Source organism: Pan troglodytes, chromosome 5, assembly GCF_028858775.2.
Source record: "Pan troglodytes isolate AG18354 chromosome 5, NHGRI_mPanTro3-v2.0_pri, whole genome shotgun sequence".
NCBI classification, from domain to species: Eukaryota; Metazoa; Chordata; class Mammalia; order Primates; family Hominidae; genus Pan; species Pan troglodytes.
Window position 1 is genome coordinate 57565996 of NC_072403.2, and position 26215 is coordinate 57592210.

The 26215-nt window shown below is 37.3% G+C and overlaps 1 protein-coding gene and 1 long non-coding RNA gene across 7 annotated transcripts in view; one reads left to right on the plus strand and one right to left on the minus strand.

Moving 5' to 3' along the window:
* The window catches only part of PKHD1 (PKHD1 ciliary IPT domain containing fibrocystin/polyductin), a 484536-nt gene that overhangs the window by 107251 nt on the left and 351070 nt on the right, over nt 1–26215 (minus strand). For all 6 annotated transcript variants that reach the window (XM_518534.6, XM_016955664.3, XM_009451446.4 and 3 more), the window contains one exon: nt 24012–24169. In XM_518534.6, the coding sequence (XP_518534.5) occupies nt 24012–24169 (158 nt within the window). The remainder of the gene's footprint in view (nt 1–24011; nt 24170–26215) is intronic.
* Nucleotides 18873–26055, plus strand: LOC107975163 (uncharacterized). The gene is made up of 3 exons (XR_001718467.3): nt 18873–19979; nt 21051–21160; nt 25771–26055. It is a non-coding gene; the product is annotated as an uncharacterized LOC107975163 (long non-coding RNA).

Here is a 26215-nt window from a genome sequence, read left to right on the forward strand (position 1 = left end):
CATTTGCACGGCACCCTTGTTCAGTCCCTACAGCCTGCTTTCCTCCAGTGCCCAGGCTCTTTCTTACTTGGGGTTTCCACACAGACTGCTCACTCAGCTGTGAGTGGAAGTGGAAGGCGTTTCCCTCCACACTTTTTCTGGCCAACTCTTACTCAATTTTGGTTTCAGTTTAAAGGCACTTCCAAGAGCCACCTGCCTTGACAGCTCACATTGCCCCCACCACCACTATTCTAAATTTTGATGCACTTATAGCACTCCTATTTTTTCTTCATTATATAGCATTTATCATATTTAGGATATTATTCATATATACTATTTACCTATTCATAATTATACATTTGTGTGTGTATGTATGTGTGTGTGTGTATATATATATATATATATATATATATATATATACAATTTATCTCTTTTTATTGATTCTCCCTAATAAGAAACGAGGGCAGAGATTATGTCATTTTGTACATACAGCCTTTATTACAATACTTGGCATACAGTAAATGCCCAATAAATATCTGTTGAAGAAATGAGTTAATAAATGAGTAAATGTCACATTGACTTTATGAAGGAAAAGATCTGGCAGCAAAGGTAGCAATTTTAGGATAGAAAGGAAATGATAACATGGGTAAGGGAAGTATTTGAGGGTCAATAAGGCTCTGGGGGAACCAATTCCTCAAATCACACTGTATCTGTAACTATTTCCTCCATCAGTGCACAAGAATGGCACACTGTTCCAATAATGGAACACTGGGCACATGGGAGTTATTTATATCCTACTGCTTAAGGTCATGGCCAAGATCTGATTTTGCAATTCAAAAAATTGCAACCTCCAGCATAAATGGGTTATCTTTACCACACCAATATTATTGGTAATAAACTTATATTTATGTTCTTTCTTTACCAATATTATTAACAGTAACCCACTACTATTGGTATATTAGTATTAGTATATTATTGATAATATACCTATATTATTATATTAATATACCAATAATAATATATTATTATATTAATAATAATATGCCAATAATAATAATATCTCAATATAATTGGTAAAGAAGAGAGAAATAAAATAAGGTTTCTCTACCATATTATTTCACCTATCACTTTATTCCAGATAATTTATGTCTAGCTGCAATTTATCTCCAAAGCTCTAATTCCAAAGATTTCACCATTACCAATTTAATATCTGAATTGCTCCTCTCTTAGTGGGTACCCCAAACTCACTAAAGGCAAAGCTTAAGCAACCATCCTCTTCTTTCCTACTCCCCCATATCTGCTACTGGAACTTCCATTCCCAAAGATATCCTGACTACGGACAATGGTGTCACTGTTGACACCCTCTCCACAGTCCCCAAAGTCAGGAGTAAGCAAACTCTATTTCCTCTCTTTTGTATTGCTTTGATCTGTACCATCCTCTCCATTCTGGCTGCCATCAATCTCCTCCCAGTCCTCAATCAATTTCTTCTCAATTTGAACAATTGAAACAGTGTCTTAACAAGTCTTTCCATTTGGTCCATGCTCCAACCCATTCTTCACCCTGCTTCCTGCTGCCTCATTAATCTTTCAAAGTTCAGCTTCCTACAGGCTCCTCCTCTATTCTGAAATCTTCAAAGCCTGCTCAGTGGTTACTGAAGTAAATAGAAGTACTTTAGTCAGACATTGAAGGCTCTCCAAAAATATGTCTCCACCCTTCTTTTCTTCTCGGCATGCTTTCCACACTGCATCCAAATGAAAATACCCCACACCTTGTAATATCTGAGCTCTTTACTCATGCCCGCCCTCAGTGTGGAGGGTCCTTTTCTCCTTCTGCCAAAATCCCACTAACTTGGAGCTCTCAGAGTACAGATTATACATTTCTAGGTGCTTATCTTACATTGCTTTATATTACAGTTGGTTACTTGGATTTTCCTTCTTACTGAATTGTTATTTCTTTGAGGTTCAAGGTTGCATCTCACTTATGTCTAAACTCCCCAGAAAGCTTACATACACGAAAGTTTGCACATTAAGAAAAAGCATGGGCCCTGAATTCAGATGGACTTGAATGCAAAGCCTGGCTTTATCACTTGATATAAAAAAGCAAAGGCCCTAAACTCTGTGAGCACTGGTTTCATCATATTTAGAATTGATTAACCAGAGGCTTACTTTCCAAGTTATTGTAAAGACCTGATCCCTAAAGCATATAACACAATGCAGGCATGTAAGAGGCACCCAGTAAATGGGAGCTATTGGAATAGTAGTAACTATTACCACATTGTAATATATAATCAATATATATTGGTTAAATTAAACTAAAATTAACATAATAAATCTTTCCTGCCCTCCAGGAGGATATAATCTAATTGGGGAAAGCCACATGCTAATGTAATTAACCATTCTAAGTAAAATGTAACATGAATGAATGGAATCAGCTGTAAGTTCCAAGGTTATGTGAAGAGAAAGACTGACTTCCTCCCAGGGTGGAGAAGACGTCCCCTGAAAAAAACACAGGACCTCTGCAAAGTCTCCTGCAACAGGGAACCACCACAGAAATAGGCCTGCTCTGAACAACAAAGGGTCATTCTCATTTGTTTTCATTTTTGTTTTCAAATTAGGCATGTTTTAAATGAGTCATTAATCATGTACTTACTTCACTAATTACTCATTTCTTTTCTAGCTAATTTTTTATTGAAAGGCATCCTAAAACAGGGAGAAAAGATATTGTCTTGAAAAAGAGAATAAAAGTCTGCTCAGAATCACATCTCAGTTTTTTCTCTAAGACCAAGTGTCAGAATCTGATGTGATAGTCTATATGATCTTAAAGGTGTCCTTTTGCTCTTGGGACCTCTGTGATGCCAGCTCCAACATGGAAAATACAGGAAACAGCTAGGGAAGACTGCGGTGATGAGTCCCATTTTCAACAGATTCCAAGTGCACACATATGGTCAGTCTAAATAGCTTTCTCCTTGACACAAACAGAGAAAACCTTGTTAGTGCTCAACCTCCTGCACTATTCATTCCCCAACATGCGTGATCCTGTTTGGAGTTGGGAATGTAGGGAATCTGGCCTTTCTAATTACCTGGGTACTGTCACACAGATCAATGTCAGAGTATATACCATAAGACTATTGACTATTGAAGAAAAATTCGTGGTAAGTAAAGTAATTTTAAGAAAGCTGGGAAAATGAATTATTGAAAATTTCAAAGTGTGATAACACAACTAACTCCAAAACAGGAAGTGAAAACAAGATTAAAATAAAAATTGATGGTGAAATTTTATTTTGGACTAGTTATGTGTGGGTTACCAAGAGTGATTTAAGATATTTTCTTTCCTCTTTCTCCATCTCTCTCAAAAGGAGAAAGGAGAAAGAAAACATCTTAAATCACCAGGTCTGGGCTTTCCAGATATAATTCCAGAAAGAGAAAAAGAGAGAGAGAGAGTTTGGGTACATAGAATGGTACCCCAAAGTATGGTATGATGCTTTGGCATACTGAGCACTTTTGAATTAAAATAAATTGAAAAGCCTTAGAAACTGCCTCAGAACCAGGGACTTTCTAAGCTTCTCTTATTTCTACCACCTCCCCAACAAGTGTAGAAAGGTATTCGCTCTGGTATCTGAGTGAAGAAACCGTCTTCCAAAAGAAATGCAATTGTCTTAAGATACCCTTTCTAAGAATCTTATCAACTAATCAGGAAAAATTAACCACCAGAGGAGAGACTAAAAATTGTCATATGCCCACAAAAACTTTTCACCTATTCTTCTGAGGGCAGCTGCAAAAGATTACCTGAGAGACTGTATCTGCATAATAAGACAACCTATGTTCACAGTGTACTTTCTCCCCTCACCTTCTCATAACTTGTCCAAAGACTATTGTTTGTCCTTAGGTCCCATTCAGTGTTCAAAGGGAGTGATTTGCAAACAATTATCTAGTCTTTGAGACCATGTACTCCCCCTAGAAATCATTTACTACTCCTCTAAACTGCCTACAGCCCCTCATACCACTCTCTCCTATAAAGAAGGTATTTAAGCCATAATCATCTGGCCCTTCTTTGAATCTGATATTCTCTATGGCTCCCACACTTACACACATTAATAAATTTGCATGCCGTTTGTCCTGTTGATCTATTTATTGTCAGCTCACGTCAGTAGACTGGAGCCTTCAGAGGAGGAGGAAAAAATCTCTGCACTCTACTATTAATATCTATCTATCTATCCATCTATCTAATCTATCTATATCTTGAAATCTTGGAATCACTGTGTATGTTAGTCTGAATAATGACCCTAAGATGGTCATGTCCTAAACATCAGTATCTATGAATGTTATCTTATATAGAAAAGGGGACTTTGCAGACATAATTAAGTTAAGGATCTTGAGTGAGGAGTGTATCATGGATTATCTAGTTGGTAAATGTAATCACAAGTGTCCTTATAAGAAGGAGTCCTAGGGATATTTGACTACAGTAAACGAGAAGGCAATACAACCACAGAGACAGAAATTAAAGTGATGCAGTGACCATGCTAACAGCAAGGGGTGAACTAGATAGCAAAAAATTTTAATCATGCAGTGAAGGAAGTTAGGACAACCCCTAGCTGTGAGGTTATAGGAAGAAAAGGGTCAAAGAGAGGAACTACTACAAATGCACCTTTATGCCATGTGGCTCGGATCTTCTTGGATGGAGCTTTTAGTAATAAAAAAGTTAAAGTAGGTCCAGAAATAAGGAGAAGCTGTTCAAAATGAGTCAGGCTGCTGGAAAACAGAGGGGGGTTCCTGTGATCCCTCTGTGTCCCTGCAGTGGGAAGGACCCTCGCCCCAGGCTGGTGAAGGTGCCTAGCTGTGTGACATGATTGGCATCCCCAGTGTGGGACCATGTAAAACCTACGTATCTGGAATAGGCATCTGGATCTTTTTTAAACAGGACTGAACAATTGCTCCTTGTTTTGAAAAACTTTTCTGTTGCTGTTGGTATTTTCATGTCCAAGGCAAACAGAGAGTCATGTGGATGCTCAGCAATTGAAACCTTGCCCCTGTTTTGAAAGAGATGTGTTTCAGCCTGTCCTTCAAAGGGATTTCTCACCATGCAACCTATTATGTTCATATTTTATTTGGAAAAATGGAGAGAAAGAGAAGAGGAAATGCAAAGAAGAAGGAAAGGAAACAGAAGTATGGGAGCAAGAAAGTCCAAGAAAGAAAGAGACCATCGGGTGCTTGTGCATGACTGTCTTTCATATGGAATTAATGGTGGTTTAATGGGGTATGAAAGGATGTTTTACTGGAAACAATGAGGAACAATTGTCTAGCTCACGTTTCATTTCACAGGTCATTATTGCATTAAGAAGTAAATCGACCAAGTCCGGTAAATAACAGTCTGTGTATTGCCGAGAGCTTCAAACCAACAATTTTAGCCATCACAAACTAATATCTCTGTCATTTTAACCCTTGCAGGGTTGTGCTAGGGGGCTAAACAATTACAGTCTTCACCCAGTTCTAGAAGGTGAGCATAATTCATTGCCCTTCTAGTCCCTTCTTTTGCAAAACCCAGGAGGCCATATTTTAGCATTGTTGTTTTGTTGATGAGCCAGCCTTAGCCAAATGCAGCTCTGGTGGCCTTGAAAAACAACCCCCATTTTAGTGAGTGCTGCAGGCATCTTTAAACACACTGCTTCCTCTGCAAAATTAATTGCTGCAAAATGCAGTGCTCCCTCATCTAAGCTTTTGCAAGCTCAAACTCAGCTATTTGGGTAGGTCATAGATGTGTCTGAGAGATCCAGGGAAAATGAGCTGCTTTTCTTTATTATAGAAGTTCATGTTCATGTCACCAAACACTATCAGGCACTGGACATACAGGAGTTTCTAATGCTTAAATTCTGGTTCCATTAACTCAGGGGCAATTGGTGGATGAGGCCAATCCTGGCCGTATTTTGAAGCAATTGTGTAGTAAATAAACACATCAAAGAGAGTTTATTGTAAACAATCATACTTAAAATACATATGGTAAAATAAAGTGCATATTAAAATAAAATTTTCTTGCTTCAACTTGGGACAAAAATGTCAAAGACAAGCCAGGCTATACTGGCCCCGCAGGAACTGGTCTCAATCGCTTCTTTTCTGCCATCCTATCCAGCCTTTTACATCTCTTGGTATACCCCACATGAACTGACCTCTGTTCCCTCTAAGTTCCCATTACCGCTTCATCCCCCTCCAGCTTCCTGGGCCAGCCCCATATGAACTGTCAACATTTCCTCATAATTTTTCAATCAAAAACTGATGTTTATCCTACAGAGTGGATATGGAATTCTCCACACTTCCACAGTACCTCTAAAACGTGGTAAGTAAGATCTAATTTCTTTCTTGAAAGAGAAAAAATCTTGCAGAGATGGCATCAGTATTCCAATGTCTTACTTTTATTATTTCAACTAACACTAAGGTCTTACAAATAACTACGGTGTGCTGAATAATAGCCTCCCTAGGATGCTTATGCCCTAATCCTGATTATGTGAATATGGCAAAGGACTTTGAAGATATTATTAAGTGTATAGATCTTAAAGTAGGAAGACTATCCTGGGCTATAAACCTTAGAAGCAGAGAACTTTCTCTGGCTAGAATTAGAGAGTTGTAGTAAAGGAGAAGGCGGGAGAGATTCAAAGCATGAGAGGCACACAATTAGCTATTGCTGATTTTGAAGATGAAGACAGCCACAAGTCAGGGAATGCAGGCAGCCCCAGAAGTTGAGCATGAAGCCTGGCCTACAGTGAACAAGGACACAGCAACCATAACTGAGCAGCTTAGCAGCTGAGCCTCAGACTGCATTTTAAATTTTTTTTCTTATTTTCCTTTTCCTCTTTTCCAGTCTCAAGATAAAATTTTGAGACAAACTGCATATGTTACTGACGGAAGGTATCCGAGTTACCAGAAGTAAATCTGTGTGGGTCCGCAGCAACCTCAATTTCTGCCTCCTCAGATGAAAGAATTTGACAGAGGGATATAAGGCAGAAAAAGAGACCGAGACAAGTTTCAGAGCAGGTGAGGAAGTATATTTTAAAAGGCTTTGGAACAGGAGAGAAAGGAAAGTACGCTTGATAGAGATCCAAGTGGGTGACTTGAAGAACAAGTGTGGTGTTTCACTGTTAACTGTGATACTAGGACTTTACAGGGTGGCCCCCTTCTGGCGTCTTTAAACCCCTTCTCATAATTCTTCCCTTAGGGTGGTCTGCCCACATATGCAGTGCCCTCCTTACCCTTGGGAGGTGAGCACGCACAGTGTGTTAAGGAAACTGTATGCATGCCCATCTGAGGCTTTCTTCCCTTTGCTGCTGGTGTGCCCCTGGAAAGGCAAACTGCCATTTTTGTCTCTTAGTGCATATGCCCAGGAAGTTGCTTCTTCCTGGCGTCTCCATTCAATTAACACTTCAGTGCAACAGGTGTGGCCCATCAGGAAATGGCCTCTTCCTGGCACCATCTGCCAATCTGTCACTTTTAGGGAGGCAATGTGATAATTGCCAAACCATCACTCAACATTCCTAGTGGGTAGGGGAGAGCCCTCTTCTGCCCTACTCTATGCCTGTCTAACAACCTATAACACATCTATGTAACCTCTCATATTAAAATACAGCCTCAGTATGTGCTGTGAATCTCAATTCCTTTTCCTTCTCCATACGATACTCCCATGCCTTATGCACATTTATTTACCTAAATGCTTGTCAAGCACACACCATGCTTTCTTATCTGGTCATATATTTCCTTATATACTTTAGGAGTCAGATCCTGATAGTGACAAGGCACCTCTGGAATTCTCTCTCTAACAAAAGATTGCTTAAAGATGGAACCCACTCCCAGATGACGAGTGACTACAAAATTGACTGAAAGTAATTTATAACCTGGCAGGGTCTACGATGGCAGCATCCCCTTTGCCAAATAGGACAACTGTTCAAGAGGGGCCACTGGAGCAAGTCACACTACCTTGCACCTCTCAGCCCCCACACTTCTTCTGCATTCCAAATCTTTCCTTTAAAAACCTCTGTGGAATTGAAGAGGGGAACTGAAGAGTGGAATTGCTTTCTACTCTTCCCCTGCTAGCATGGATTATAAAAAAATTTTGCTTCCTTTTATCACAACTTATTATTTTGACTTTTCATAAGCAGTGAGCAGCCAGACTCTTTGGCCGGTTACACGACCACAGTCCTACAACTACATGGAATTGAATCTGGCCAAGAACCTGAGTGAGACTGGAGGTGAAATCATCTCCAGAAACTCCAGAAAGAAACACAATCCTGCCATTACCTGAATTTTGGCCATCACAGATCTGAAGCAGAGAAACCAGCCAAGTTCACCAGACTTCTGACCTACAAAACTGTGAGATAATACTTAGGTGTTGTTTGAAGCCACTACATTGTTAATAATTTGTTATAGCAGCAATAGAAAACTTGTACAAAAACCAGGATGTCATGCTCAAATGTTCATCACCATTCCAACCAGGATCATGATAAGTGGTGGCAGTGGTGGCAATGGAATGGAATAGTCAAGTTATTTAGTGCTTATCCTATGACAGGCCTGGGGCCAAGTTTTTTATATGCATTTTGTCTACAAAATTATAAAGCTCTAAGATTTCCTTTGTCTGTAACGTGTTCAAACAGAAAGACAGTATATAGCCTACAGATATAGATAGGCTGGTTTCCACATGGGCAGTGCCCAAGAAAAGTTGCATCCTACCAATATCACCCAAAAGGGAAGAGATTATTATTCATAGCCATATTTAAAAATGGCTTCAACTCCCTTCCTTCATGGCAATGACTTTCAAGAACTTACATTCAGTTTTTATTAATATTTCTCCTGTGAGGAAGCTAATCAAATTGAAATTGAGTCATACTGGAAATCCTAAATTCTGTAGTAGAAAGATTGGCTTCTAGGTCTAGGAAAATTTCTTTTCTTTGGTGTTCTTTTCCTTGACACACTTTACATAATAACCAACTCATGTTTCAAGATTCTAGTTTTCCATATAAATGAGTTATACTATCATTATTCTTACTATAAAAACTAAGTTATACATACACATTTTTTTAATGGCAACCTTCTAGTTTTTCCCTCTGAGTAGTAGTGCTGAAGATCAAGATAGCAGAGGGGTAAGAGGCATGATATATTTTCTTTTTCATTTTCTGTTTTACTGTTTTATTTATTCATTCAACAAAAATCTCTAGGATAATGTCTTAAAAGTGAAGTTGCTAAGTCAGAAGTACAGAGCTTTAGGTGGTAGCCAGATGATAAAAAGCTAAGAAAAGTGATATTTGAGAACGAAGTTTGAGAACTCTTTCTCCACATTTTCCCCAACACTGCAAATTATCACACTTTTTAATTATTGCAAATATGATTGGGAAAATAATAATAATTATAGTAGCAGTGGTCATTATTGCCTCAGAAGTGGTGGACATCTTTATTAGGTTTATCTTTTTAATCCTTATAATAATCATTTGAGTACATAATATTAATATCTCCAAGTCCTAAATTTAAAAACTGAGGCATAAAGGAGATGAGCAACTTGCTTACAATTGCACATCTGGTTAGTGGACACAATCCAAGCAGTTGGACTCAGTGCAAGAACTCTTAACCTGTGCTTTGATTGTGAGAAAACTTTGGCTTTTTGTATGTTTATTGATATTTGTTTCATTTCTCTGTAAAATGTTTCTTGGAATTCTTTGCAAATTTTTTCAGTTGGTTTGTTCCTTTTTGTTCTTCAATATTAGTAGGTTGTTTTTACATTGATGAAATTAGCCCTTTGCTAGATGAGTTGCAAATTTATTTCTAGTTTTTTAGTTTTGCTTTTAATATTCTTTAAGAAGTTTTAATTCTTTTATATTCAAATTTTTAAATCTACCCACGTATTTTCTAGATTTTGATTCATGCAAAGAAGTATCCCTGTAACTCTAAATAACGTCATCAATATTTTCTAGTAATTCCATGGGGTTTTCCATCTTTAATCAATTTAAAATTTATTTTTGTAAAGAAAAAGATAAAAATTTCTGAATTGTTTTTTCTCCCTACGTGATGAGTCAAATGGCTCAACATTGCTATTTGAATAATTTCTATTTTCCCATAATTTAAAATGCTATTTTTGTTATAAACTAAATTGTCAAATGCATCTGAATCTATTTCCGACTTTTAGAAGTTTATTCCATCAACATATTTATTTATAGAATATTTTTAATGAATGCTTCCAATTGTCAGAAACTAAGATTAGTTTTTACATCTCATGAAAATGTAAATACATAAAGAAAAAACTGTAAACCAGACAAACGAATTTTTCAGACCCATAATATTGAGATGAGAATTTGCTTAGTACTTATTTATGAGCTGGTTTGGTATCTATTGGCAAGGCACAAGCATTTTATTTATTGGAGGGACTGCTCAAGTATTCCCTTCCATTAAAATGTGCATATATGCATACACATGAAAATATAAAAATAATGAAACTGAAAATAGACAAACATTCATCCATTCGTCTTAGGCATAAAATAAGCTTAAGTTTGAGCTTCTACCTTCTAAATTTTTGAGAGGTTGAAGGGAGGGAAGAGGGTCTCACTCTGTCACCCAGGCTGGAGTGCAGTGGCATAATCATGGCTCACTTCAGCCTTGACCTCTCAGGCTCAGGTGATCCTCTTACCTCAGCCTCCCAAGTAGCTGGTATTATAGGTGTGCATCACCACACCTGGCTAATACTTTTTGTTAAATTTTTCAATACTATTGTACTGAAAGGATTAAAGCAGCAATGCAGGGTTACTCCATTATTAAAACTTGAAGACTAGGAACACAGCTTACTAGTCAATGAAGTCCTTGAAATAATATGGGAAAAAAAGAGAAAAAAGAAATAAACTAAAATAAAAAGAAATAGAAAATACAGAGCCAGTTTATTATTATGGCAAAAAAAATCAAGTAATTTCATTTAGAGATAGGTATTCAAAAATAGCTCCTCTTGTGGAACACTGATATTACTGCTTTTCAAACATACAATAAAACAGAGAAATGTGAATAGATTTCTCATAAAGGATTGTTAACTTGAGTAGTAAAATTCTCAGTCTCAGAAAATCTTGATGCTTTGGTTGGAGGCTTGAGTATTTAAATAATACCTCCTGCAAATGGCAGGTAATCCAAGTCTAGACAAGCTTTGTTTTTTAATTGACTGAATTATATGCCCAGGATCAATTAGGTGCTCTCTAGATTGGTTTCTAATTCTGTGATTCATTTCTAATCCTAGGAACCCAGGCTACATCTGATGACCACTGACTTATAAAAGGGTAATTTACCAGGGATAAATAGAGTCTACTACATGGCTTAAAAAATCAATTCTCTTTAATGTGTATCCCTCAGAACAAAGGAAGAAAAATATCCATATGATGAATGCAGCTACATGTAGCTATTTAGTCTTTGAAATGTGACTAGTGCACCCAAGGAGCTAAGCTTCAAATTATGTATAATTTTAATTAATTATAATTTAAAATGTAAAACTGCTAACAATTATTGGAAAATGTTTAGGTATATTTTAAACAATGTTTATATGTGATTCTACTTTTTCAGTTGCAAAGTTTATAAAATATAGGCAAAGATCAAATACTTTTGATAAAAACACTTCATAAATTGACATGGCATAACAGTAAAAAGCACAACAGATTTTAAACACAGTATAAGAAACAGAATGCAAAATATCTCAACTACACTGATTACATATTAAAATGATGATTTTTAAATATATTGAGCAAAATTAAATGTACTACTACATTTAATTTCATCTGTTTCTTTTTACTGCTTTTAGCCTGGATGCTAAGATACTAAGTCACACTCGTGCATTATATTTCTTTTGAACAATACTGTTCTGGATGGTTAATATTCAGTTCTTATTCCTAGATTTAGAAAAAATCACTGAAAACTGAAGATCATCAAAAATATGCCAGTCCTTCATAAAAATATCAAAAATTTGTGGATCAAAAAACTCTATCAACAGAGTGAAAAGGAAACCTGAAGTATGGGGGGAAATATTTGCAAATCATATGTCTAGTAAGGGATTAATATCCACAACATATAGAGAACTCCTAAGATTCAACAATAACAAAAAAACCCAAACAGCCCAATTCAAAAATTAGTATGGGACTTGAATAGACATTTCTCCAAAAAAGATATTCAAATTAACAATGACTCCATGAAAAGATGTTCAACACTACTGATCACTTGGGAAATGCAAATCAAAATTACAACGACATATCACCTCACACCCATTAAAATGGTTACTATCAAAGTAGAAAATTTCAAGTGTCAACAAGGATGTGGAGAAACCATTGTGTACTGTTGGTGGGAATGTAAAATGGTACAGTTATTGTGGGAAACAACATTATGGTTCCACAAAAGGTTGAAAATAGAACTATCATATGACCTTGCTATTTCACTTCTGGATCTATACCCAATAGAATTGAAAGTAGAGTCTCTAAGAGATATTTGTATACCATATTCATAGTAGCATTATTTACAATAGCTAAAACATGGAAGCATTCCAGGTGTCCATGGGTGGATGAATGGATAAGCAAAATGTGGTAAGTTCATGCAATGGAATGAAATTCCATAATATGCTACAACATGGATGAACCCTGAGAACATTACGCTAAAAGAAATTAGCCAGTACCAAAAGGTATTGTATGATTCTACTTATATGAGGTACTTAAGGGTAGTCAAAATCATAGACCCAGAGAGTGGAATGTTGGTTTTCAGGAACACGGGGTAGGGAAGAATGGGAAGTTACTGTTTAATGACATTAGAGTTTCAGTTTTAAGAGTTGAAAAGACTTATGGAGAAGTATGGTAGTGATGGTTGCACAATACTATGAATGTATTTAATACCACTGAACTGTACACTTAAAAATGGTTAAGATGGTCTGGGCACAGTGACTCACACCTGTAATCCCAGCACTTTGGGAGAACGAGATGGGCAGATTACAAGGTCAGGAGATCTAGATCATCCTGGCTAACACAGTGAAACCCTGTCTCTACTAAAAATACAAAAAATTAGCCGGGCGTGGTGGTGGGAGCCTGTAGTCCCAGCTACTGAGGCTGAGGCAGGAGAATGGTGTGAACCCAGGAGGCGGAGCTTGCAGTGAGCTGAGATCACACCACTGCACTCCAGCCTGGGGACAGAGGGAGACTCCCTCTCAAAAAAAAAAAAAAATGGTTAAGATGGTAAATTTTATATTATATGTATTTTACCACAATAAAAACATAAGCCGGTCTAAAAAGTGAAGAACTAAAAAAATGTCATATATTGACTGATAGAAGGAATTTAGAATTCCTATGCTTGAAAAAGTCTTATTTCGCTTATTATAAAATCATTGTCTTACTGTCTTTGAATATGTAAAATGCTGTAATACAGAAAGACTTATATAAAACATGGAAAGACTTATACTCTGTCATGCCAAAAGGCAAACTAGGTCACTGGGTAGAAGTCATAGAAGGAAGAGCCTAACAATAACAGTTATTCAAAATATAATATAGGCAGCCTTAAAAGGGTGTGAACTCCCACTTCCTGGGAAAATGAAAGGTAAAGGGCACGTATGCATGTGAAGTGAAGCTGATTGATCTTCAAAGGGACCATCCAAATCAAAGGCACTACAATCTTGTCATTTCTTTCCAAGTAGCATGTATTCCTGTAGACTAATAGATTAACATGAGGCAATATTTCCCAGAATGTGTTCTGAAGTACACTAATTCCAAGGGACCCTAATGTGTAGTATGAACAGGTATTCTCTAGTCAAAAAGCTTGGGAAACACCGGGTAACACAAAATTAAACAGTGTTTTTAAAAATTTAATTGTAGAACTTATCAGAATCTTCAGTATTTTAATACACATGGTGGTCTCCAAAATAGGAATAGTCAGAGTTTTCAAAATTTATTTGGCCATGTACCACATTTTTTACAATCTCCTGAAATTAGAAAATGGGGGAATAGTCTTTGAAAATGCTAAAACAAATTATGCATTAATTAAATCTATAAAATTTACTTTGTGGAAGAGTTGACTGGCAAACTAAACTTAAATTCTTGACTTTCTTATTCACATTTGTTCCCTCATTCAGCAAACATTAACAAAGCCTATATTATGTTCCATAAATTGTACTAGAAATTCAAAGACATTTACCTTGAAGTCACTCACAGTCTGGTAAGAAAGCAGACTTGTAAAATGATGGCGGTAACCCACGAGAGGGGCTGTAATGGAGCTGAGCAACGGGTGAAGGAGAGTCACAAAGGTCCTCCATATTCCTGAGTTCTGCATCAGTGGATTTGATCAAAAATCCACTGATCAGATCAAAAACTGCAGATCAAAAATATGTGGAGGAAAAAAAAAAACTCTACAAAGTTCCAAACAGAAGTTTCACTTGATTTTGATTTTGCCACATGACGAGTACTATGTTGAATCCACACAAACAAAGTGATGCGTTAGCCATCTTATTAGGTATTATAAGTAATCGACACACGATTTAAAGTGTACAGGAGAATGTATGTAGATTAGATGCAAACACTACACCTTTTTAATATAAGACTTGAGCATCTGTGGATTTTGGTATCTGTAGGGGTCCTAGAAGCAATGCCACATGGATGTTTAGGAATAGCTGTATATATATTATGTATGAAGAAGAGGAACTAAATGAGTTTTTTTGTGGTTGTTATAGCATCGCCCTTCAAAAATGTTAAAGTAGTCGACAGTTACTTGTTAAACTCTAAAAATCTATTTGCTACCAAGTAAAGTAAAAATATGTGAATGATCCAGTTAAATATATCTCTGTATAGAGTCCTACCAGATGATTCAGACCACACAATGATAATTATCCAGAAGTGGTTATGAACTCTGGCTTTGGAGTCAGACAAATATAGATTTAAATCTTGGTTCTGCACATTCTAACTGTGGGACTGTGAAAAATTAGTTAACTTCTCCAAACCTCTATTTTCCCAAATGTGAAGGGGTATAACGATCCCTTCATGTTAAGGTTGTTGTAAGGATAAATGAGAGTATTTATAAACTATTTAGCATAATGCCTGGCACATGGAATGCACTAGATAATGGCAATTATTATTATTGCTAGTTTGTTTGGATAATTGCTAGAATAATTGTACAATCTCAGTTTTGTTTGTTCTGTGTGGACAGCTTTGTATGCGATGAAAGCTGATAGATCTAAAACAGTTAACACTGAAGAATATAAAGAAAGAAGGAGAAAACTTGGATAGAGGGTACTGGGTAGTATAGCATAGTCTTAAAAATACAGTTCGGGGCTGGACGTGGTGACTCATGCTCATAATTGCAGCACTTTGGGAGGCCAAGGTAAGAGGATCGCTTGAGACCAGGAGTTCAAGACCAGCCTGGACAAATATAGTGAGACCTCATCTCTACTAAAAATTTTTTTTAAAAAAACTAGCCAGATGTGGTGACATGTGCCTGTAGTCACAGCTACTTGGAAGGCTGAGGTGGGAGGATCACTTGAGCCCAGGAGTTGGAGGTTGTAGTGAGCTATGATTGTATCGCTGCACTCTGGCCTGGGCGACAGAGTGAGACCTTGTTTCTAAAAATAAAAAATTAAAATAAAAACACAGTTCAATCTGAACCTTGTTAATTAGCTTTATGATTGGACAATTTACCTAATGTCTACATCAGTTCCCACACCTATAAAATGGAGGCAACAGGACTATCTCTTAGAGTAGAACCCGTTGATGGCATTAAATGAGGTAACTCATTGAAAGGTCACAGCACAGAGCCAGAAATATGGTGGACACTCAGCAAGTGTTAGATGCTGTTATTGTTAATGGAAGATTTGAGGAGCAAGACAATCACAATAATAACATGTCTAGATTGAGGAAAGGAAAAGGAAATTGTCCCCATAGATCACATGCCTGTTCATATCATCTTTTATAGATCACACATGAAAATCATTCCAACTCACAGCATGGACTACTTCAAAATGTAATCAAATATTGTTATGCCATTCACTGCCTGGAGACCAGGCAAGTCATGAGGGAGTGACAAAATAAGGTGAAGGAAAGGTACTCTTTGGGTCTGAACGATGTACCACTAGAAGCCGTATCCCCCGCTCCTTGGGATTAAAATCCCTTGCAGCCGCGAATCCCAAAGAGTCTAATATTTTCTGAGACTCCACTGTGCCTTTATATTTTAATACCATGACATCTGGAATCCTAAAAGTCTAATGTTTAACCATAAATATCTGCTGAAATTAAAGAGCTATATACCAAGCTTCAATCTTTGGGGCCTGTAATTGCTTGGGAAAAGAGAATGGTATTTTCCCCTCTAGCTAGAAGAAAAAGACCTCTGCAAGCACAGATATTGGCAGACAAATTTTCTAACAACCGTTTCCTCTCTCCATTCTGTCCTCTCATTTTCTCCCTCCCTCTCCAATCTCCCATTTTATAATACCATCTTGCTGTCATTCTCAGGACAAATGGGAAAAAAGAGAAGCCTAGAAACCTTAAAGAAAAGACACATTTCAAGGTCTAGCAACAAAAAGTTGAGAAACTGCAAGCCACTCTCTGTTAAGTAGCTGAGCAGACGTCACCACAATACCTGAGCTTTCCCCATTATTCAGTTAGAAACCACTTCATCACTCAATGGGCTGACAGTCAAATGCCAGCTTTATTTTCTTTTTTTAATCAACCTAATCTTTCATTTTTGATTTGAGGCCAGTCACTTTTAAGGTCTCCACAGTGGTTTATAACTTTCTTTCTTGAGAAGTGTCCAAGAAGTAACACAATTTGAAAAATGTTCCCTACTGTCTCATGGTAAAGAATGGGAAACTCACCTGCCCTGAAGGTAGTATGTGGCCAGAAATCTTGGTCAGACCACAGTACTTTGCTGGAAATAATGCCAAGGAAAGTGTGGGAAAAGCTTATCGTGAGTTTATATTTTTAATATAACTATTCAATGTGGCATTTAAAACATACACTTAGTATCAAACCCATTTTTATCCACTGATATATTATGAAAGTGACATTTTGAGCTCAGTCACCTCACTTCTAGGAAAAATGATCCATTTAAAAAGAGATTTAATATGTTGTTTTTATTCAAATACTTAATTAAGATTGTAAATATTCCTGAATCTTTTTAGCTAATGTTCTTTTCTCTTGTGGAAATATATTCAGTGTGTTCATAAGCAAGTATGTTTATATCTGTTGGTATTTGGCACAGAGAGCTAATTCTTGATTATTCATGAAAATTTGAAACTATCCACTTACTAAATTAAAAATATTGTCTTCTTAATATCTTGTTTATTTACTTCAAAAGGAACATATAACTCTATAGTGATGATTCTCAAGCCTAACACAGCAGAATCACTTATTGTTTGTGTGTGTGTGTGTGTGTGTGTGTGTGTTTAACTCAAAGGTGTGGACTTTACACACTTCTATTGATTCAAAATCTCCCTACATGCCAATGAATGTTTAATGTCCTAGATGATCCTAATGATAAGTCAGTTTTAGTAGCTAGTGTCCTGACCACATCACGAAAAAATATTGGCAGGAGAATGAGGGGGGTTTGTTTTGTTTTAAAATTTTCAGTCTATTGAAGAGTAATAATTAAAAAAATACAAATAATCAGACAAATTAGATATACAAACTATAAGCCCCACGTTTACTTATTAGACTCAACAGACATAAAATTACTCTGCCAAATTGCTGTGTTTCTAAGTGGTAAATTTCTGTGAATACCTCACTGTAGACAGGTAGCCGATAGTTTGTGGGCCAGCACGCGTGGAGCAGCTACCTCCAAGCCCCACCTGCTCCCCTTCCACCTGCACAGCTTCCTGGCTGCACTGCCCGCCTCCAGACAGCTAGCGCACTCCAACTCAGCTAGCACAATCTTTTCAGGGAGTGAGGAAAATCCTACTGCCACCTTTCTTAAAATCTCCCAAAATATATAGAAATAGAAAATAAAACTGTGGTTAACAGAGACAGGGGTTTGGGAGTGAGAGGAAATGAGGGGATGTTGGTCAAAGGACACAGAGTTGCAGATATGTAAGGATACGTAAGGCAAATAAGTCCAGAGGTGCAATTCACAACGTGAGGACCCTAGGTTAACAATACTGTGTTGTAGTCACGATTTTTGCTAATACTATGAATTATAGGTGCTCTTGTCACAAAAAGTAGGGGTGGTTAACCATGTGAGATGATGGATATGTTCATTTGCTTCACTATAGTAGTCATTTTACTATGTGTAAGAGTATCAAAACATCATGCTGTACATCTGAAATGTACACTAAATAAATAAATTGAAATAAAATCCAAACCTTTTACTCTGGCCAAGAAAGATGCTGGCTCCTGTCTATCTGCAACTGCTTCTTCTCTCAAAAACTGCACACAGTGGTCTCCTTTCCACCCACCTCTCACACATGCTGAGGCCCTTTTGGATCTCAGAGTCCCTGTCCTGGCTGCTCCCTCTGCCTGGAAGTCTCCTCCCTCTGCTCAGGGCAGGCACTCCTCACTCCCCATTCAGGTCTCATTTGAAATGCAACTATTTCAAATAGCAATTCGCCTGCACACAAGACACACACACACACAGACAACTCAAACTACCTTTCTAGCCCAAAACACTATTGTATTTTTTCCATCCTTCTCATCTCTCCCGGAATGTGTGTGTGTGTGTGTGTGTGTATGTATGTACTTTATATATATATATATATATATTTTTATTTTATATATGTATTTTATATATTTTATATGTATTTTATATATATTATATATATATTTTACATATATATAAAATACATACATACACACATATATATAAAATATACTCATGTTATACACATACACATACACATATATATGTGTGCATGTGTATGTACATGTATTATATATATAATATATATAATTGTTTTAGAGACAGGTCTCACTCTGTCAACCAGGCTGGAGTGCAGTGGCGTCATCTTGGCTCACTGTAACCCCCGCCTCCCGGGTTCAAGCGATTTTCATCCCTCAGCCTCCTGAGTAGCTGGGATCACAGGCATGTGCCATCATACCTGGCTAATTTTTCTATTTTTAGTAGAGACGGAATTTCATCACATTGGCCATGCTGGTCTCCAACTCCCAACCTTGGGTGATCTGCCTGCCTCAGCCTCCCAAAGTGCTGGGATTATAGGCATGAGCCACCGATCCCAGAATATTTTTTATTTGGAATTTTGTTTATGTACCTCTGGAATTTTTATTTGTTTATGTACCTAACCCTACTGGAACATAAGTTTGATGGCAGCAGAAATGTTGTTTTGCTCATTGCTATAGTTTCCATGCTTAGAGATGCTCTGGTAGACAGAAAGTAGGCAAAATATACTTGCCAAATGAATGAAAATGCCAATTTCAGCATGTAGCATAAAAAAGGTGCTCATGCAATGCTAGTTTTCATTTTACCTCCCTTCCACTTTTTTTTTGTCATGGCTGAGAAATTGTTAAATTCTGTTGAAACTGAAGCTCTGATTTCTTTCTGCTGCCTCCTGACACTGCTGGTGCCCCATATGTGTGAACCGGGGTGTGAGGTGATGCCATCCATTTGTAGTCTGGGACAGACGGAAACTGAGTTTGGAGCCAGAATGGAAAGCTCTGGTATCTGCCTAATTCTACCTGAATGGGACATTAATTTCAATGCTTTGTTCTTCTAAATGATTTTGAATGTTCAGATCATCAGATGCCTCCATAATCAAAAGAAATCCTTTCAAGAATAAAATGTAAATGGTTCTCAGAAGATCACCTGCTTGGCATGAGCTGTCTTGCTCTCTACTGTTATACATTTTTCCAAGTTGGCTGCACATGCAAACTTACAGATAAGTATAAAACAAAATTAGCAGCTCTCTTCTCCCCTGGCTACACACCCTGCATTACACAGATAGCAAAACCCACTGGCAGAGTGTTCCTCAGAGCTGATCCACATGGATGGTTTTTGCTCCTAATATGACAATATGCTGGGACCTGTGGATATCTGTCTGGGTGAGTAGTTTTTGTATGAACTTATATGTGCAAATAAAATCTGTTATTTTCCAAATTAAAAATAAACCTCAAAGGCAATGGACTCCAAATGACTTGGAGAGATATGTTTAAAAAAATATGGAAAGGATATAAGGGTCTGTTAAACTCAATGACATTTGGAATAAATATAAAATTCCAGTGGTCTCCATCTTCACCTTAGCTGCATTGCTTTCTCTGATTTACTGAAGATGATCATAGATTCTTACCTTGAAGTGAAAAAATACAAAATAGTCATTAATTATCCTAAGATTAAATCTGTGCTTTTTTCATCCAACAGACTGTGGACAGTAACTGCAAAATAGCTAAGAGAAAATGGTTTAATAATGAAAAGAAATTTGCATTAAGGAAGAAGGGATTTACTCATACTTTGGAAGTCAAAGAAAAATACTGCAATCCTGTCAGCACCCAGAAGGCACCATTTACTATGTGCTGTCTCTTTCATTGCAAGGACACAGATTGTATTTTTAGTGCAGTAAACAGCAGATTCCAGTGTGGGAATCCTTGCAGTTGGTACCTATAGCAACCTTATTTAAAATGTTATAAAGCTCTAAAACATCAGGAGTTTAGGCAATCAGTCATATATACCTCCATACAGACATTCAGCCACTCACACACATACATGCTTGTCCACACACTGATAGTAAATTGTGTGTAATATGATATTACTCATGGAGTTTTACCATTGAATCATGTTTGACAGCCATGGTAAAGAGCTGAGAAAAAGCAAATATTCTACCATTGCAACCAGCAGCAAGAACATATTTGTGCCTAAATAGCGTATTACACCATCTGGTAAGCAACCACCTAAAATGAACACTCTTATGATTAAACATGGAGAATTTGACTGACATTTTAGAGTTTCTATTTGTAAGGGATGCTTTTGATGCCACACCCACGTATTTTTGGCACTCACCTTCATACACCAAAGGCTGCTACCACAAAACCTATGACTTCCTTCTGAAAAAGCTTTTTTTTCTTTTGATAATTTTGGTATCAATGTTTTTCTCTCTCTTTTTTTTTTCCTTCTGAGAGTTTTTGGTGGCCTCAAGGAAGAGCACAGTTAGCCTGTGTTCAGAGAAAGCCAAAGGGCTGGAGAGTTAATGTCCCCAAAGCATCCCCCAAAGTCCTGACGGAAAAGAAAGGTAAGCTCCAAGACAGGGGAGCCAGGATTTGAACTATTAACACATGAGCTTCCCTGTGGCTTGGCTGGGATAATTTGGGGTGCTGTTCCCATGGTCTCCCGCAGTTCCCTATCAGACTTGAGTGCCAGCTTCCACAGTGGTGACCAGTTTGATAACACTTCCTTTATTGGCCTTATTTCTTTTCCTAGGATACTTCCTCATTTTCCTACTGGTGTTTTATGGGATCGCCCCCCATTAAACTACTTGGATTCTAAGCCTTGTATCAGGGTCTGCTTCTGGGACAACCCAAACTAAGACACTGTCTTCAGTCTTTATTCCCTTCTGTTAGGATAAAATATAATTTTCATCAAATACTCTGGAACATACATCCCTTATGGATTCCAAAGAAACGGGATCCTCACCAAAAGCTCAAGTCCAGAAAAGTCCCACAGTTAGGCATGTGCTTATTTTAACATATCAGAATGTTTTCCCCATAGCATAAACACCTGTAATGGTGGAATAATTCTTAAAACCAATAGAAAACTTACTATAGAACACCATTTGAGTAGATCTAGGGGTAAATAGGAGGGTAGCCCCTTATCTTTCTTTTGCTACTTTCTTTTTAGTACCCACATATTTTCTCAGTATAAATGTGTCCCTGAATTTCATTCTTCTGTGCAAAAAATGTATTTGCTGGTTCTATTCAACAAATGCAACCAACATATTAAAATGAACATTTATTCAGCATTTCCATGGCACTTGGCACTGACTTTAAAACCAATACTGTAGTCCTTATAGCTTTTCACTCTATTCCAGAGATAAGCCTTCAACATATGGAAAAACATAAAATAAATGTTTAAAAGTATAAATATTCAAGCATGAAATTTTATGGTAATTAAAAGAATCATATGTAGAAACAGCTCCAAATGTCAAATGCTGTACTGTAGCAGTAGTTCAGGTGAAAGAAAGGTGAAAACAAGTAAAAAGATACCTAGAACTGTCTGCATTTTAGGCTTTCATATTACAGATAAATTCTTAAACCAATGACCTGAAGGCCTCAGTTCATTCTGCATGCTCTTGGATGATGTGTAACAGCAAACTCTTCTGGCTGGTTACTTATAATCCATTCATTTGATCAGTCAACCAAAATTTATTGAGTAACCCCCAAATACACATCAGTGAACAAAAAAAAAAAAATCCTGCCTTCACGAAGTTTGTGTTCTAAAAAGGATAAACAGTACATTAACATAAGCAATTACATTTATAATATAATGTTAAGTACCACGACTCTAACAAACAATAAAGCAAGCATAGTAGAGCTACAGAAAAATGATCTCATGATTATTTTAGATAGGGTGGTCAAGGATGGCTTCTCTGAGGGTACCTTATTTGAACAGCGGGAACTAGCTCCCAAAGAAGTGAGAATAAAATATTCCAGGAAGAGGAAAAAGCCAGCACAAAGGCCCTGATGTAGGGATACACATACCATGTTAAACGAAAAATAAGAGACCAGGATAAGTAAGTAAAAGGCGTGTCACAAGAGAGGAGGTGAGAGAGTGGGCAGGAACCAGGGGCTACAAGACTTACAGGCTTGTAGCTGGGACTTCATTCTGAATGGGTGGAAAGCTGAAAATATCCCTCTGGCCATTGTGAAGAATAGACTAGAGACTACAAAAGTAGAAGAAAGAAGACCAGCAAGGAGGCTATTCCCTCATCTAGTGAGAGACAATGGTGGCTAGTAGTAAAGGGAATGGTGAGGGTGGTAGTAGTAGAGGAAATGAGAAGTTTGAGAATTTGGGTTAGGAAAAAGAAAAATAAAAGATGACTCCCAGGTTTTTTACTTAAATAGCCTAATGAATGGTGGCACCAATTACTGAGGTAGGGACAGCTAGGCAAGAAGCAGGTTGTAGATTGGGGAAGAGATCAAGAATCCTTTTGAGGCATATTGAGTCTGAGATGTCTACTATCTTTCCAAGTAAAGTCAGTTGGCTATACTAGACCAAATTTCAGGGTCGAGTCTAGGCTGAGGATATAAATTGGAAGTCATCAGCATTTGATGGTATTTCAGTCTTGGTCCTGGGGAGCAAAATTAGAGAAAGAAGGAAAAAGGTCTCAGGACATAGTCCTGTGACAGTCACACATTCAAAAATTAAAAAGGACAAGGGAGACCAGAAAAGAAATCTAAAAAGAATCAACTAATGAGATAGGGAGAAAACAGAAAAACTTCTTTATGTTTGACCGAAACAGGTTCCAGCTGAACACAAATGAGAATTCAGAGTCAGCTTGTTAGAGGAAATAAAAAGACAATGATCTCTCCAGGGGTCCAGCCATAAAAATTGATATAAAAGGGAGCTTTGTTTGCATAAGCAAGAAGAGGAAGAAGTTTGGAGCACAGCCTTGTTTGGGGGAGAGTTGGAGAATGGAGAAAAGGGAGACAAAACACATGACATCTACCCTACCATTGAGAGAGTGCTTTAAGTCCTGACAGAAAAGAAAGGTAAGCTTAAAGAAAAAGGAGCTGGTTCCATGGCAGACCAGTATGAAACACTGAGCATGATGGCTGCTTCAGGCCCAAGTGCCCAAGCTGGGCGAGAACTGTCCTCCCAGCTGTGCACTAAGTTGGGCATTGAGAATCTGCACTTTTGACATGGACACAGGCAGTCTCATAGAGGGCACAGCAGTAAAGTTGTGAGATCACATAATGACTCAGCATTCCTGTAATACAGGTGTATTGGCAGCAGATTAGCACAGACTCCAACTCTAGAATTTAGGTCTTCACCAGTACATTTCATTCTCAGTGAGCACAGCAAAACCAGCTCCTTCACAAGCACCCTTGCCTCTACCACAGGCATTGCATTCAGATATAGCTTACCTGCGTTGAAGAAGGATGCAGTCCATTCTGCCTCTGTTTTAGGAAATACAGAAACTGGTGGAGGCAGACCCAGGGCTCTCCCATCCAGATCCTTGAAGAGATATTTTCTTGGACTTGCACAGTCTAATTCAGGACAGACTACTTTTCCTAAATCTTTCCTGTGAAGACAGTCAAAAAGCAACTCTTTCATTTCATGATAAGCAGCAAGAAGAAAATATACATTGGTAGTGCTAATGTTGTATAAAATAAATTCAACAGATTTTTATTATTGATAACGTGTTACATAGATATAAAATAAAACTCTTCATGAAATAATTTATTTCCCAATTATATGGTCAAGAAGAAAGACATTCTTACTAACCAAATATTTTGGATATCTTAATATGTAATCTTTATATAGATTGCTGATTTTTTAAGAAGCAAGATACAATAAAGTGTTCCTCTTATAACAACTGAACATAATATAATTATTTTTAGGAATTTCAGGGGTTTGCAGTGTTTTAGAATTATTATAAATATCAATTATATTTATGCTATATACAAAGAAAAATAGATATTCTCATTCAACAAATATCTATTGAAAACCTACAAATGACAGGCTGGGTAACATGATGGTAATAAAGACAAACATGGCACCTGCACTTTCAGAATTTAGAGTCAAGTGGGCTATATAAACAATTAATAGATAATTATAATGTTGACTTACAGAGAACTTATTTTATTTCCCCTAATCTAATGCTTTGAAATACCATTAGTAATAATATTAAATATTTATTGTATACCAACAATGTATTGAGTATTAACAGCACAAAGATTCAGTTGTTAATATCACATAGGACTATGATTTGAATGATGGTCCTTTCAAATTTCATGTTGAAACTTAATCCTTAATGAAACAGTATTAAGAAGTGTGGGCTTTGGGAAGTGATAAAGCTATGAGGACTCAACTCTCATGAATAAGATAGTACCCTTATAAAAGGGCTTGAGGATGAAGAGAGTACTCTCTTGCCCTTCCATTTCTTCTCCTATGTGAGAACACAGCGTTTCTCCCCTCTGGAGGATGCACAAACAAGGCACCATCTTGGAAGGAGGGAGAAACCTTCACCAGACGCCTCTTATGCCAGTGTTCGATCTTGGACTCCCCAGCCTCCAGAACTATAAGAAATAAATTTATGTCCAGGTGCAGTGGTTCAGCCTGTAATCCCAAAACTTTGGGAGGCTGAGGCGGGAGGATCACTTGAGCCCAGGAGGTCAAGGCTGCAGTTAGCCATGATTGTGCCATTGTACTTCAACCTGGGTGACACAGTGAGACCCCATCTCCAAAAATAAAATAAATAAATTTCTGTTCTTCATAAATTATCCAGTCTGTGGTACTTTGTTATAGCAGTACAAACAGACTAAGACATGTAACTTTACAGCTATATCAGCCCGGGATAAGACATGAACATAAGGAAAATTGGATAGTAAATTTTAAAAAGTGACAAAACAACACAAATTGCCTACCTACTCATGTTTAGGTACCTAATCATGATTCAGGGATAGGCATCGAAAAGAGACTCGTGTTAAGCCAAACACATGAATGTTCTAATTAGGGTGGTTTCTTTAGTTTTTTTTTTTTTTTTTTCTTCAAATAAAGGAGTTTGCCCCAGTGTTGTGGGAAAGAAAAAGTAATTCATTTTTCCTGTTTCTAACTTTCTACTCTCTTTCATGGCATAAAAAAATCCTATCTAATTTTCACATATTTGAATGAAACTCTTAGATCATACGTCAGAAAACAGTATTTACACCTGGTCTGAAATACCAATATCTGCTAGACCTCATCGTTCAGTTCAGAGATTCCTGTCAGCAGACACAATCTCCTTCTATCTACTAGTTCCTGCACAAAAGGCTCCCAAGGCCTCCTTCTGAGGACCACTGACACTTAACTCCAATGAAGAATGAAGAATTAGAGTCAATTTATTACCAGCAAGTTTGAAAACATCCCAAAGAAGTCTCTCTAATTAAGACAAAACAATAAAACAATATCAATAAAACTTGCACTTCATTACTTCTGCCTCTTTCATTAGCTAAAGAAAATCACATGGCTGAGTCCAGATTCAAGGGGGAGGGAAATAGCCCCTGCCTCTTTAGTGAGAGATATTTTAAAAATCATATATCACAAGGCGTGAATATAGGAGGGGTAAAGAATTGGTCATTAAGTTAAT